The sequence below is a fragment of the Polyodon spathula genome, chromosome 1 (genome assembly GCF_017654505.1).
Source record: "Polyodon spathula isolate WHYD16114869_AA chromosome 1, ASM1765450v1, whole genome shotgun sequence".
Classification (NCBI taxonomy): Eukaryota; Metazoa; Chordata; class Actinopteri; order Acipenseriformes; family Polyodontidae; genus Polyodon; species Polyodon spathula.
Window position 1 is genome coordinate 13,510,856 of NC_054534.1, and position 14,928 is coordinate 13,525,783.

At 38.0% G+C, this 14,928-nt stretch overlaps 1 protein-coding gene across 6 annotated transcripts in view; it reads left to right on the plus strand.

Moving 5' to 3' along the window:
* Nucleotides 1–14,928, plus strand: part of ctif (CBP80/20-dependent translation initiation factor) — a 153,847-nt gene that overhangs the window by 13,206 nt on the left and 125,713 nt on the right. For all 6 annotated transcript variants that reach the window (XM_041247598.1, XM_041247608.1, XM_041247627.1 and 3 more), the window contains exons 2-3: nucleotides 7,003–7,227; nucleotides 13,857–13,937. In XM_041247598.1, the coding sequence (XP_041103532.1) occupies nucleotides 7,042–7,227; nucleotides 13,857–13,937 (267 nt within the window). In that variant the 5' untranslated portion in view covers nucleotides 7,003–7,041. The remainder of the gene's footprint in view (nucleotides 1–7,002; nucleotides 7,228–13,856; nucleotides 13,938–14,928) is intronic.

A 14,928-nucleotide genomic window follows, 5' to 3' on the forward strand; every position in this document is an offset into this window, starting at 1 on the left:
GGGGTTAAAGAAACGTGCTTATAACCAGGAGATCCCCGATTCAAATCCCTGCTCATCCACTGACTCACTGTGTGATCCTGAGCCAGTCACTTAACCTCCTAGTGCTGTGTCTTTTGGGCGAGATGTTATTGTAAGTGACTCTGCAGCTGATGCAGAGGTCACTCACCCTAGTCTCGTATCTTGTAAAGCGCTTTGTGATGGTGGTCCACTATAAAATATATAAAAATATGGCTTTTAGGGTTAATGGCTTAAAACTTAAACCAGGCACTATTATTACATACATAGTCCTCATACATAGTAAAGAGCCCCCTGCTGACTTTCTTTTCTCACTCTGTCCTGCTTTTAACAGCACATGCAGTATTGATATGGATTTAACATGGATGCAACTTCACTGCATTGCAAACTGGACAGCATTTATACTTCAAAGCTGCATACGTGTTGTTTAGTTCAAACTGCTCCATCACCTTCTCTCTTTGTTTTTTCTTCTTCAATCAGTGCTCAATGTTTTTGATTGTAGCCTTGGAAGAGAGAGCACTGCAGCTCCAATAATAGGAATCGGCAGCTTCTCGATAAGTAGCCTTGCCCTCATGATGTTACCCTAGGAAGCTTCCCTCCCCCCTCAGGATATTTAAGGTTATTACTGTCTAAAGAAGGCATGCATGTTCCCTTCAGGCAAGGGAGGCAGTGAGTACAAACACACTGTTCTTGTGCAATGGCAGGGAAGGTTTTGAGGCATTTACTCATGAGGGGAGGACACTAATCAATCACTGAGAGTCTTTATGTATTTAGGCATTTCTTTGTTTGATGCTCTGGGTGCCAACCTGTACGACCTGCTTGCTGAACCACAGCCCAGATGTTTTCAACATCTTCCTTTGTTCGTTCCTTTGGAAAATCAAAGGAATACAACTGCACCGACTGGCTGCTGCCTCTGTCAATCACACCATCATTGCCTTGTGAAGCTTCTATTGAAACGCCACCCTCTCGTTTTCATTGGTGAAAAAATAATTGGAACAGAACAGGTTATTTTCTGATAAAATAATGGAAAGTATTGATGTTTCATTTCTCCAACAGTGGGTGCATTTATTAACACACTGTGAAGCTGACTGAGCACTCTGAAAGCTTATGGATCGTTGATTTCTGTAAGCATTTACAAACAACCATTCCCTTTACAAGTATAAACATGCAGCAAACAAGTTATATGATATGGGAGATTTTATGCTGTTAGATTTGCGGTGATTGCTGCTTTTCTGTCTCTGGAGAACAGCAGTCTGCACAAATCCAAGCAGCTGTTTCTTCACATGTTCACTTGGAATGGTATATTAGCCTAATCAACACCAATGACCCAAACCAGGGGAGAGCCGAATAGAACTCGTCAAATGTTTCCATGGATTAACACACACTTCATCCAGCTTTCAAAACCACATCCTTCACAGCAAGATGCTATTCATTTTTGTCTGTACTCCTGAAAACCCATTCGTTGAGCTGCAGTGTGATCAGGGGAGTTTTTGAACGGCACAGAGCGCTCCCCAGTAGTATGCACACAGTACTGAGAAAATTGGCACATGTCCCTAAAAAGCCAATGCCTGTTTTATAAAGATCACAATATGTTTACAGCGATTTAAAATGTCAACCAGTGGTAAGCTGGATACCTTTCAAAGTTAAACTACTCTTGTAAAACCAGGATTGCAGCTTGGTCATTTTGTCAAAAAATGGTAAGCACTAGAATTTATTATTATTATTATTATTCGCTCAAGGATTGGTAAGTAATTTAACCTTTGTACCTCCATACTTTTTTCATTATTACAAACATTACATTAAAGAATATGCTTGCTTTGTTTTTTGTTTTCATTTAGGAGCTATCACTTATTTCCAATAAGAAATACTGGAAAAGTGTTAGGGTCAAAGTGTGTCTGTAAAATAGGACGACTTGTTTTCTAGGGAAGTTGGTGGCATTCTAGTAGCACAAATCCCTGCAGAATTGTCAAAAGTAGCTGCGAGAACAAGCTGCACCTGCAAAGAAGAGAGATGATGCAAGGATCAAGATTTCGCTGATAATCAGTTACTAAAATACTGCCACCTTATCAGTGGAGGATAATTTTCATAATAAACTCATTAGTTATTCTTTGATTTTTATTTATTCATTTATTTATTTATTTACGTTGTTTTGGTTAATGTACGTATCTGTAAAACATTTAGAGTGATAGGTATAAATGTTAAGGAAGACTCCAGCACAATTTTACAAACTATACCTATTAAGGCTACTATGGGGGCTTTTTCTTTGATTACCTTACAGGAACTGACAGAGCCAGTTCAACATGTGAGAGATACAACATGCACACTTAATCCTATTTCTACAAAACTATTAAAAGATGTTCTTGGTGTTTACTAATACCCACATTTTAAAAATTATAAATGGTTGACTTTCCTCTGGTATAGTTTTATAATTTGGATCCAAAAGTCTTCCATAACTATAGGCCAATCTCCAACCTACCATTCTTAGATAAGGTTCTAGAGAGAGTTGTTGCAATTCAATTACAGAAATGTCTAACCTTTAATGGATATTCAAGAAGTTTCAGTCTGGATTTCGTGCTGCATGTAGCACTGAGACGGCCCTTGTCAGAGTTGAGAATGATCTGCTGATAGGCTCTGACTCGGGCTTTAAATCTTCTAGATCTAAGTGCTGCCTTTGATACTGTAGACCATTCCATCCTCCTGAATCATCTTGAAAGCACAGTAGGTCTGTCTGGCCTTGTCCTATCCTGGTTCAAATGCTATCTTTCTGATAGGTTTCAGTTTGTTTTTAGTGGGGAGGTAAAATCAGTATTATGGGAAGTTGTCTGTGGTGCTCCACAGGGCTCCATTCAAGGTCTCTTGTTGTTTTCATTTTCGTCGTTAGGTGACGGCTTCCGCAGTCATGGAGTGAACTTCCACTGCTATACTGTTGATACCCAGCTATATTTGTCTTTAAAGCCAGGAATTTCTGCTGCCTGGATGTTATTAGCTACTTGCCTTAGACATCAAGCATTGGCTGTCACAGAATTTTCTAATGTTGAATTCAGATTTAACAGAGGTGATGCTAGTGGGCTTACAGAACCAACTAAAAGGAATTGTGGGATTACATGAGCTCGACCCTTGCAGTTTCTCATAAAAACTTAAACTAGAAATTAAGAGTTTGGCGGTCATTTTTTACCCTGATGTCATTTGAGTCTCTTATTAGGGAAGTTACTAAAGTATCTTTTTACCATTTGAGAAATATAGCCAAACTTAGACCAATTATTTCCGTATCTGATGCCAAGAGACTAATGCATACCTTTGTTTCATCTAGAATTGATCATTGTAGTGCACTTTTTTCTAGTGTCCCAAAACGTGTGGTATCCCTATTTATTTATTTATTTATTACACCCAACAACGTGCAAGTGATCTAGTCTGTTAAAGGCACAGCAGCATCTGCAAGATGGGCGGATGGGGTTTTTCCACCTCGGCGGCGACAGACGCTCCGCCCAGCTGAAAAGACCTGGGGAGAACCCTGCACATGTGTGTTCATATGGTATATAACAACAACAACAACAACAACAAAAAAAAAGTTCAACCCTGGCCTGGCAAGACTCCAGATCTATTACCCAGAATAAACAGCACAAAGTTTCGTATGTACGGTAAAAACAAACAAAAAAAACCTCTGCTATCAGTGCCACAGTGTATTCATATTTCTGTCAAGTGAATTCTGTGCTACACCAATTGGCTCTCATCCAGGTGATTTTAATATTTCCTTCCACAAAAGCTTAACACTTGTTTCGTGGCACTCTGAGTGTGAATCATTCACAGGTGTCTGCACCTGTTCTTTCTGAGTAAGTTTGGCTTGTGCTCAGAACAGCCCACAGACAGCTGCAATCATGCTGTTGAAGAGGGACATTCATTTTTGTTGCACATTTTAGAATTTTCCTTCTACCTAGGAGTACAGTTTTTTACCTGGAACATATTTTTCACATTTAAGTGAGCTGTGGCAGATGCCTTACTGATTTTAAAACTGTCAGGAAAAGGTTTCAGGTAGGTTGCGAAACAACCACTTCACAAACAGACCACTAAATGTAATGGCTGCAGCTACTGTAGCTGTCTTTTAGCAGACAGGGTATTTAGAAACTCGGATTAATAATACTACAGAGTATTTTTGTGCTTTTATTAGATTCTAGATTTATTGCTACAGTATCATTAGTACAAATAATGGTTCAATAAGTGGGTTGCATTAATAAAACACAGTTCATAAGCTTGAAGGCACGGTGTTATGCGGTTACATTTCCATGGGAATACAAATTTCTACAAAAACTGTTTTTTTTTTTTTAAATCAGGCAAGAAGATAATTTCACAGTGGCATGACCTTACACACCTTAAGCGACACAAATGTGATGCGACAGACTGCCAGATCTATAAAACTATAAAAAACAGCGATTGACAAAGCTATGATCAAGACTATTCGTCAGCCTGATGTGAAAATTATGAGTGTCTTCTCCTTCTAAAATATGTAAGCTGAATAAGCTTGTTTTTGTTGTGCACAGTAGTTTTAAACATTTACTTCATCAAAACTGTAAATGTGACTTGACAGTAGCTGCTTGTTGTTTATTTATACAGCATGGACAGTGGTAAACTTTTTATAAATTGGCTGCATAAAATAAAGGGTCCATTGCGGCCACACATGCTCCCTTGTCAAATAATGTAGTCCTTTTAGGAAGCTTGTAGTGCGCATTGTTATTCGTTTTAAGAAGCTCAAGCTCCTGAAAACTCCTCAAATGCAAGTATGTTAAGAAAGCTTCTCGTCATAACCCCTGCCCTTGGATGAAACGGATTATAAATATTAGCGAGACGCTTGTGACTGCAGCCACAAATCCTCTTTGCCAGCAATGATTTACATGGGATTAGCTGCAGTCTTGTTTGTCAGTCCCGGGTCATGTTAGCTGGGTCTGTCCCTAGCACAGTAAGGGAATGGTCCGGTCGCTTGAACTCAGGGAGGGAGCTGGTTCATGTGCAGGGTAGGATTACTGGGCCTTTCACTGCATGAGTAGTGGTTACAGGGTCTGAATGGCCGAAAGATAACAAAAGGCTTTTATAGAACAGCCTCTGCTCTCCGTTTGTAGAAGTAGGGAAGTGATGTTTGTTTAACCCAAGAGCGCTTGGCAGCTTTTGCATGGTTTAGGCCTACTTGTTGATTGCTCTGTGCTCTAAATTGTTCAAGTATTACATTTTTACTGCCTCTGCTGGTGGATATCTGCCAAGTACTGTAGAGCAGGATTACAGGAGAGCAGGCATCGGCTGCTTCTGGGGGAGAGTAACATCTGCAACTTTTATAACATTCATGAACGGGAAGTACATATGCATGTGTCTCTGATTTTGAATGTGTAAGTAAAAAAAATAACCAAAAAATTCAGTGGAAGATTGAGGAAATGAATAAATGTGTTATTTGTTAGTTATATTTCAGCCTCTGAAAGTAAACATTACTTGCCGAATAAGTTTTCATGAAATTAGTTACAAACATTATGTGGTACAGACAATATTAAAATTCAGATATTACACTACTTGTGCACACACTTAATTTTAGCATGGTCTTACATAATTTAGAATTTTCCTTGAGCCTAATGCGCTGTTCAAAGGATTTTCATGCAGAGGTTTTATCAAAACATGTCTTCTGCTTCAGGAACTTTTGTTTGCAAGCTCACTTCCATTTTGAGAATGATGTAAACCGATTCGGAGGTGCCTTTTGCCTCTGTTAGAAAAAATATTTTATAGTACCGAGTCAGTATCCTATATAGGTAAGATGTTATGTTTTTGTGGCTGAGGCATGCATGAAGATTATTCTAAGTTACATATAGCAATACAAATAAAATGTAAAATATTCATTTCATTCAGATTGGCTCCTTTTCGCGGTCAAGAATTCCGTCTTCGGAGGACAGGAGGGAGTGTTTCACAGCACTCTACAACAACACTCTATAACAATAATAATGTTAGATAGACCTCAGCAATGGTGTCACAATTGAGAAATTTCACAATGTATTTTTTATTTTGATTTATTTTTTGTGAACCGTTTTTTGAGACCGCAAGATTAGTCGACCAGTTGTTTTTTTAATCGGTCAAAGCCCACAGGTGTGATTTAATTGATCCATAATTAATCAATTCAAAACACAAATTAAAACTGAATTTAATTATTCAATGTAGTTAATGCAAGAGACTACAAAATAGTGGTATTTTACAAAAAAAGAGTTATTGTACACTGCAGTATTGTTGGCAGCCATGGTATAATTTATAATTAAAACCCTGTGGTTAATGTTAATAATCAATCCGATACAAATGGAACATGAACAAGATTGCAGCCAATAAATTTAAAAAAAATTCTGGTCTGATTTGAAAAAATAAAATAGAGTTTTGTTTGGGGACATTTTACCAAAATAAACACTAAAGTAAAATTCACACTTTGCAATTAAAGAGAGAGCTACATGAACAGCACAGGGACAACGTTAAACCACCTACAATGCAAGTATGTACCACCAACCTGCAGAGAGAGGCCCAGTTGCAAGCCTGTTGACTGTGAGACAGAGTATGCCTTGTACAAGCAGCAGAAGTACCGCAAAATCACAATGAACCATTACAGCTTGCTCCACAAAATTCACTCCACCGAGGAGCGAATAATAAACCTAATGAAATGATCACTAAAGATACAGTGACTACCAGCACTGTTGAAGGGTTAAATAAATGAATAATTAAATACTGTACTTGTATTACAGTTCCTGTTAATAGAGAGCTACTAATTGAAGCATTGGAAATTATTTATTTTACATATTGAATTTTGGTATTATATAAGCATTATTTTTAGCCAGTGGCATGTTGATGTAAAGTAGAGTAGTTTAATCGTTTAGTAAATGACGTGTATACGATTATTAAAATATACAGAAATGCCCGTTCCTATTTACTGTGTTACTCTGTTGTCTTTATTTAATGGTGTATTGTATGTCTCTGTAGGCCCTGTCCCTCCCTCCCTCGCCCCCTGAGCAGTCAACCATGGAGAACTCATCTGTAGCCTCTGCTTCCTCTGAAGCTGGCAGCACACGCTCACAAGAGATTGAGGAGCTGGAGCGTTTCATCGACAGCTACGTCCTCGAGTACCAGGTCCAAGGGCTCCTGACCGATAAGACGGAGGCAGAGGCAGACGGAGAGGGTGACAAGACCCAATGCAGCGTCTCGCAGGTCAGTCTCTGGGAGCTGCTTTCTTGTTGTGCCACAGAAAATACACAAGTTTAGGTGTGTATAATACACTACCCTTGAAAAAGTATTGGGAAGGGGTGCTGGAGAGTAGTGTATTTCCTGTAGCTCATTTTAACCCTGTTCCAACTATAGTTGTGCACTGTAGAGTGTGTGTACGTGTGTGATAGAGATTACACATATATATATATATATATATATATATATATATATATATATATATATATATATATATATATATATATATATATATATATATATATATATATATATATATATATATATATATATATATATATATATATATATATATATATATATATATATATAAAGAGGTGGCATTGGTAGAAAATCCAGAACCGAGTACCCGTCGTAAAAAATTCCCGGATACCCGGGTCTTTTTCAGGTAATGCTTAAAAAAAACCCACATATTTTAAGTGCATCATATATATTTAAATGTTAAATGTGCTTCATAATGCACGATTCTTTGCTACAGCTATTTGCCATATTACGCTGTGTTGCTGTTGTTAATTTCATGTGTTGTACTCCTGGCCGACTAACGTTGTCCGTCTCTGTGCTTCTGATCTTGCTCCTTCCATTATGCACACTCTCAACCTGTCCCTGGACTCAGGCTCGGTTCCTGCTGCCATTAAGCTTGCCTGAGTTATACCAGTACTCGAAAAATCTTCCCTCGACCCTGCTGACTTATCCAATTTCCGTCCCATCTCCAATCTCCCTTTTCTGTCAAACTCTCGAAAGGGCTGCAGGGTTCGACATTAATTATGGCCTGGTGGCCCGGGGCTGGTATATAGTGCAGTTTGGCCGGTAGTTATGAAGCACCACAGGCCCGACTGGGTCGGTTACATTTAACTAGTATAATATATAGTGCATATGGCTCCTGTTTCATGAATCCAGGAAAACGGGCCAGTGTGTTAAAAAGCTGAAAATGAATTTACAAACCATTTTTTAAAAAAATAACTACAAACTTATCCTAACTTTCCCGCCCGCGTCATATTTGTTGTACAGTCAGAATCTTAGACTGCGTACAGAAGTGCTGTGTTGGTACTCTTTCCCGCGGCAAATCTTTTACAAATCAGGTTTTCTACAACTAGACAACCAGTAAGCCAAAAGGAAAACGCTGAAATCAATAAATCATAAAGAATGTAATTATGAAAAAAATGAAGACTAACATTTAGAGTGGAGGCTTCATTATGACAGAGAAAAAAAAAGTAACGTTTTGCCTTGTCTGGCATCAGTTTCCCAGACTTGCAGATAAAGCAGCAGCTTTATTTGTTGTGAATTCAACATTTCGTTTACATTATATCCAGTCTCACAGTAATATATCCCAATGGATACCCAGATACGACAACGCTCTAAGTAGGATTGTTAGTATTTTGTGTTATGAATATTGTTTTAATAGAATTAGAAACATACTGAAAATCAAAACCATCATGAAAAAATATATAAATATATTGGGCCAGATAAAATTGCATCCGGGCCATTAAAAACACTAGCTCAGTAGCCCGAGGGGCAAGTAGTTAAAAATCTAAACATAGAGCCCTGGGCTGTAGCCAGTTAGCTGATGAAACATCTCATGGATAACAATCTGCTTGAATATCTGCAGTCTGGCTTCCGGCCGCATCACAGTACTGAAACTGCTCTGCTCCCGATCGTGAATGATCTCCGGATGATGCTGGTCCTCCCTCTGTGCTTGTCCTCTTTGACCTAAAAGCCACTTTTGACACCATAGATCATGGCATTCTTCATGACCGCTTTCAGAAGTGTGCTGGGATCTCTGGAACCTGTCTCTCTTGGATGTCCTCTTACCTATCTGGACACATACAGTCTGTTTTCTATGCTGGATGCAGTGGTGTCCCCCAGGGTCTGTTCTTGAGCCCTTTCTATACATGCTTCCCTTAAGTCACCTCATCCTTCAACACAGCCTCATGTTTCACTCTTATGCTCTACTTAAAACTCGACCCTGGTAGCCCCTCTGCCTTCCCCCACAGTATGAAGCCTTGGTGTGCCTCTTGACAGTAACCTCTCCTTTGACGCCCATATCTCCTCCATGGTCAAGTCTTCCTTCTAGCATCTTCAAAACATATCCAAAGTCTGTCCCTACCTTTCCCTTTCCCACAGATACTTTGTCGTGCATTTGTGTCCTCTTGACTCGACTACTGCAACTCTCTTTATGGTGGTCTCCCGGCACGCACCTTTAACCAACTGCAGCTAGTTAAAAATGCCGCTGCCAGGATCCTTACCAGATGTAAAAAACATGAACACATTACCCCCCCGTCTTGCCCAGTTGCACTGGCTACCTGTAAAATTCAGGATTACTTTCAAAACTCTCCTGCTCATCTACAATGCCCTTCATCACAAAGGTCCCAAGTACCTCCTCAACCTGCTGACCTGCTATGTCCCTTCGACTCTGGCCTGCTTATTATCCCCAAGCAAACGTGCACCACACTTGGACAACGCTGATTGAGCTTTACAGCTCAGACTCTTTGGAACTCTCCCAGCTTTGGTGTGTGATGCTCCCACCGTCGCTCACTTTAAATCAACTCTCAAGACCCACTTGTTCTCTCTTGCTTTCCATGGTCTTTAAGCCTGATATCTGCTATACTATTTCATGTAGCAACAACTATATGCTTACGCTACTATATCATGTATTAGCATTTTTCACTGTATTTAATGTATTATGCTTTTTGTACTGTATGTATTATGCATTTCTCTATTTAAAGTATGGATTTTCTTGTTGTTACTGCATCTTGTAAAGTGCTTTGAGATGGTGGTCCACTATGCAAGGCGCTTTATAAAGTAAAGATTGATAGATTGTATTGACTCAGGGCGATGCAAAGGTTCCAATAATGGAGGTTTTTTATTTTATCAAACGGAACACAGTGTAGTTCAAGGAGTATCTTACTTCTCTTTCTCTCGGTCTTGCTTTTCCCGTTTATCCCTTTTTGCCACATCTGGCTTCTCTATCTTTATTGTTCACCGCTCTCTTTGGCAAACTGATAAATAAACGTAAATATTGTTTTTCTCCTACTGTTTTAATTTTGTACTTTGCACCCATGCATTTTGGAGTGGGTATCCTTTTTATTAGTAAATCTACTTCATTAAAATAAAAAAATAAAACGTTTACAGTTTTCAGTGTTTTCTGGGCTACACCGCTCACAATAGTTTAGTTATTTGTTTATTTAGTTTTAAATAAAAGCCACTTATTTTATCTTTTTGGTAAGAAACTACATCTGCCCAATAACTGTAGGAAACACATTCTGTATTGGACTTCACACTATTATTATTAATGGATAATTAAGTGTTATCACTGACATAAATGTTGTTATGGTGTTGTTGTTTTCTTTCCAATTTAGTTCCTGAGAATAATAGTCACCAGTTATTATTGAGGTGCACTTGCCACTAACGCAAAGGTATATATATATTATGTGAAGGTTAGGCCCTCACACTGTGGATCTTGTAGTGGACTGCAAAGACTTTCCTTTTATGTTTATGTACTGTATTATCTGTGTCTAACAAGGAAAAAACAAAACAAACAAAAAAAAAAACACCTTTTTACTTAGCTGTTATATAGGGTACAATGGCCTGCAGTTGGGAGGGTCCTGAAGAACTAAACACATTTGAAGTAAATCTGCACACTTCCAAGACAATGCATTGCAGTAACTGCTGCTAATATAACTTTTTAAAGAGAAATCAAAATGATTTTTTTATGCATTTGTTTGTATGCATGTTTGGCCTACCTGGAGTGGGGTGTGGTGGTGAGGTCCTCCTTTTTTGTCACAGGTAGTGGAGAAACCGCCATCTTGTGGAGAGAATTTTAATAACTTCCCTAGGTACTGACTTTCTGCAGTCAAGGCAGTACCATTGAGAATGAAATAGTGGGTAACTGATTTTAATTAAGTATCCCCCTGCTTGTTTAAAGCTGTAGTTTTTAATGCACTTGCTTGTTAATGTTTATTTAGGTGTTCATATTGTTATTCATATGTATATGTTTGTGTTTGTTTATTATTATAAAATGTTTTGTTTACTTTCTATAACCACCTATTTAGTTAGTTCAGTGGTCAGTCTAAGGGAGGGGTTTGCCTGCCTCTCTCTCTCTCTCTCTCTCTCTCTCTCTCTCTCTCTCTCTCAGTATGTATGTGTGTGTGTGTGTGTGTATGTGTGTATATATATATATATATATATATATATATATATATATATATATATATATATATATATACACATACACACACACACACACACACACACACACACACACACATACATACTGACAGTGGTTCAGTCTTTTTGTTTTAGACCTGGGGATAGTTTGGAGCCCAGTAATAACCTCAGTCTTGAGTATAGCACCTGCTTTAGGTGAATTCTATTGGAATGTAAATAGTTTTTTTGTTTGTTTGTGCCTTGTTCTTTTCTAAAAAAGAAAGTTTGTTTTTTGTACAGTTAGGTTTATTTTTTCTTGTGTTCTTAATATAATTTGGTTTTATCCAAACTTCACCTGTTCCTGGGTGTTTCCCTGCATAACAAACACCAGCCACTGACTGCACTTTCTAACATTACAACACAACAGGGAGGGGGTTAAAATCCTCCCCGCCATACATGTGAAAATGTGTTAATTATTGTTAGTTATTATCACCTGCACCTGGCTATCATTGTAAATTAGGTTATTTAAGGAGAGCAGTCAGTCTACTCAGGGCTGCTGCTGTGTGGAGAGCCTGATTGATGGTGTGTTCAATCGTACAAAAAGGTACTGTATAAAGCCTTTTTGTTTGAATCTTTAACAATGGTGTGTTTTTCAGCCAGTAAACAGATTAGCTGTCTGGCTTATTAGAATAGGTTTCCTGACAAATGTTTAGTTATTGCTCCGAAGGAACTAGGTGTTTGTTTTGTTTTTGATTCCTTTTTGTAAAAACTAAAATGTGTGGAAGCGTGTTTTCTTTCAATTCCTGTGTATTTGAGTCATGTTTGGAAGGGAAAAGAACCCGAACAAGCCTGTGTGGTGAGTCTCTGGTTCACTATATATATATATATATATATATATATATATATATATATATATATATATATATATATATATATATATATATATATATATATATATATATGTATATATATAGTGCCTATAGAAAGTCTACACCCCCTTTCAAAATGTTCACCTTTTGTTGCCTTACAACCTGAAATTGAAATGCATTAAAGTATTTTTAATGATTTTTTTCATTTATCTACACATCCTACCCCTCAACTTCATAGTGAAAAAAATATGCTAGAAATTTGTAGAAAATTAATTAAAAATAAAAACTGAAATAGCTTGGTTGGACAAGTGTCCACCCACCTAGTAATAGCAATCTTAAATTAGCTCAGGTGTAACAAAACGCCTTCACAAACCTGTTAAACTGTAGTGATTCACATGATTTCAGGATAAATTAAGCAGTTTCTGTAGGTTCCCTCTGCTGGGTAGTGTATTTCAAAGCAAAGACTCAACCATGAACACCAAGGCGCTTTCAAAAGAACTCTGGGACAAATTTGTTGAAAGGCACAGATCCATGGGAGGGGTGTAAAAAAATATTAAAGGCCTTGAATATCCCTTGGAGCATGGTCAAGACGATTATTAAAAAGTGAAAGGTGTGTGGCACCACCAAGACCCTGCTTGGATCAGGCTGTCCCTCCAAACTGGATGACCGAGCAAGAAAGAGACCGAACAGAGAGGCTACTAATAGGCCAATGACAACTTTGCAAGAGCTACAGGCTTTTATGGCCAAGACTGGTCAAAGTGTCCATGTGACAGCAATATCCCAAGCACTCCACAAATCTGGCCTGTATGGTAGGGTGGCAAGAAGGAAGCCATTACTCAAGAAAGCCCACCTTGAATCCTGTTTTGAAGTATGCAAAAATAACACTCGGGAGATTCTGTAGCCATGTGGCAAAACGTTTTGTGCTCAGACTGATGTAATATAGGACCTTATCAACAGAGATCAATAGTGTAACAGCACAGCAACGGTGATACATTATTACAAGGGTGGTATTTCATCATCCTCACTCAGTGATAGCACTGCGGATCTCTAAGTTGAATATGGTCCTTGACCTGTTAATCAACCCTTCTCCCTTTAAAAACTGCTGCAGCAGCAACGCACAGCTTTCCCCTTTTAGATTTCCGGCAAGCACAACAGCAACAGCATTGTTGTAAAGCCTGCTCCTTAAGGAGTGATGCTTCAGTTTAAATAAAGACTTATTATATAATTAAGTTTAACGCTATGGATTAAACAAAATATACACTGCTGCTTTCTAGAGTCACTTACTTTCCTGTAGGAATATGTACACTTAACTGGTTCCTTTTACAAAGTGCTACTGAGGTCTTCAAGCATACATATATTGGAACATATCAACTTATCTTAATTCCCCTCATCAAACAAAAGGCAGCACACACATAATTTGAAAAAAAAAGTGCCTAAAGATGTTTATTGATTTTATAGTCAGACCTCCTGTGAAAAATAATTAAAATGATGTACAGTACATTAGTAATTGTGAGGTGAGCCTTATTGTAGGCTTTAAATCATTGAATGCTTCTGACCCTCTCACTTCTGGTATTCTCTCTCCAGTGGAACGAAGACTGCAGAGACAGAATAGATGGAAGCTGGTCTTCTTCCAAAGGGAAGGGCTCCTCCAAACCAAACAATCAGGTAAGAAGTGAGATGTTCTTCAGTCTAAATTCCTTGACTGGGAGCATATGTATTTACAAAGCCTATAGGAAATATTCACCCCCCTTGGACGTTTTCACAGTTTGTTGTGTTACAACCTGAAATCATGATGCATTTTAAATGGGATTTTCAGATAAAAATACACCTGTCTCTGTAAGGTCCCACAGTTGGGTAGTGCATTCAAAGCAAAGACGCTACCATGAAGACCAAGGAGCTTTCAAAACAACTCTGGGATAAAGTTGTGAAAAGGCACAGATCAGGGTAGGGGTATAAAAAAAATTAAAAGCCAATGAATATTCCTTGGAGCACAGTCAGGTCGATCTTTAAGAAGTGGAAGGTAATTATATATATATAATGCATGTATGTAAGTTTTATTGTAAGGTACTGTAATCTACAGCCCTTTTGGAGAAGTCTGTTTGTACAGTATCTTAAACAGATTCTTAAACATATTATTGTATTTGTTTGAATGCATTTTGCATGTATTTGCATACTAGGGCAATACAAATAAAATCATAACTTGAGTTTATGCCATTGAACAATGAGCAGTACTGTAAACCATTTACTATTCAAATTATTTCCCATGATATACACTGTTTTTTTTTTTTTTTAATGGTAAACACATACCATAAAAAATTAATCAGAACAGGAACTTGATTGCCCAAGCAAGTAAAATAAAATGAACCTAGAGCTTGTTGACCCTACATTGCCTTAATTTGTTATTCCCCCATGCACTGTGTGAATGAAACATGTATGAACAGGATCCTTTCTCTGGTGGCTGTAGTACTCTTTGAAGAAGGCCTGTAAATAACATGAAGGTCAGACACTGATTGTTATGAAGTCAGAGTTGCTCTCCTTGTTTTCTTTTTCTTCTTGTAATTCATCAGATTAAATGTGTGCCTTTTTATGAGTACAGTACTCATACACCACATCATTGTACATAATGCAAGACTTTTGAACAATTTCCAATGTGTTT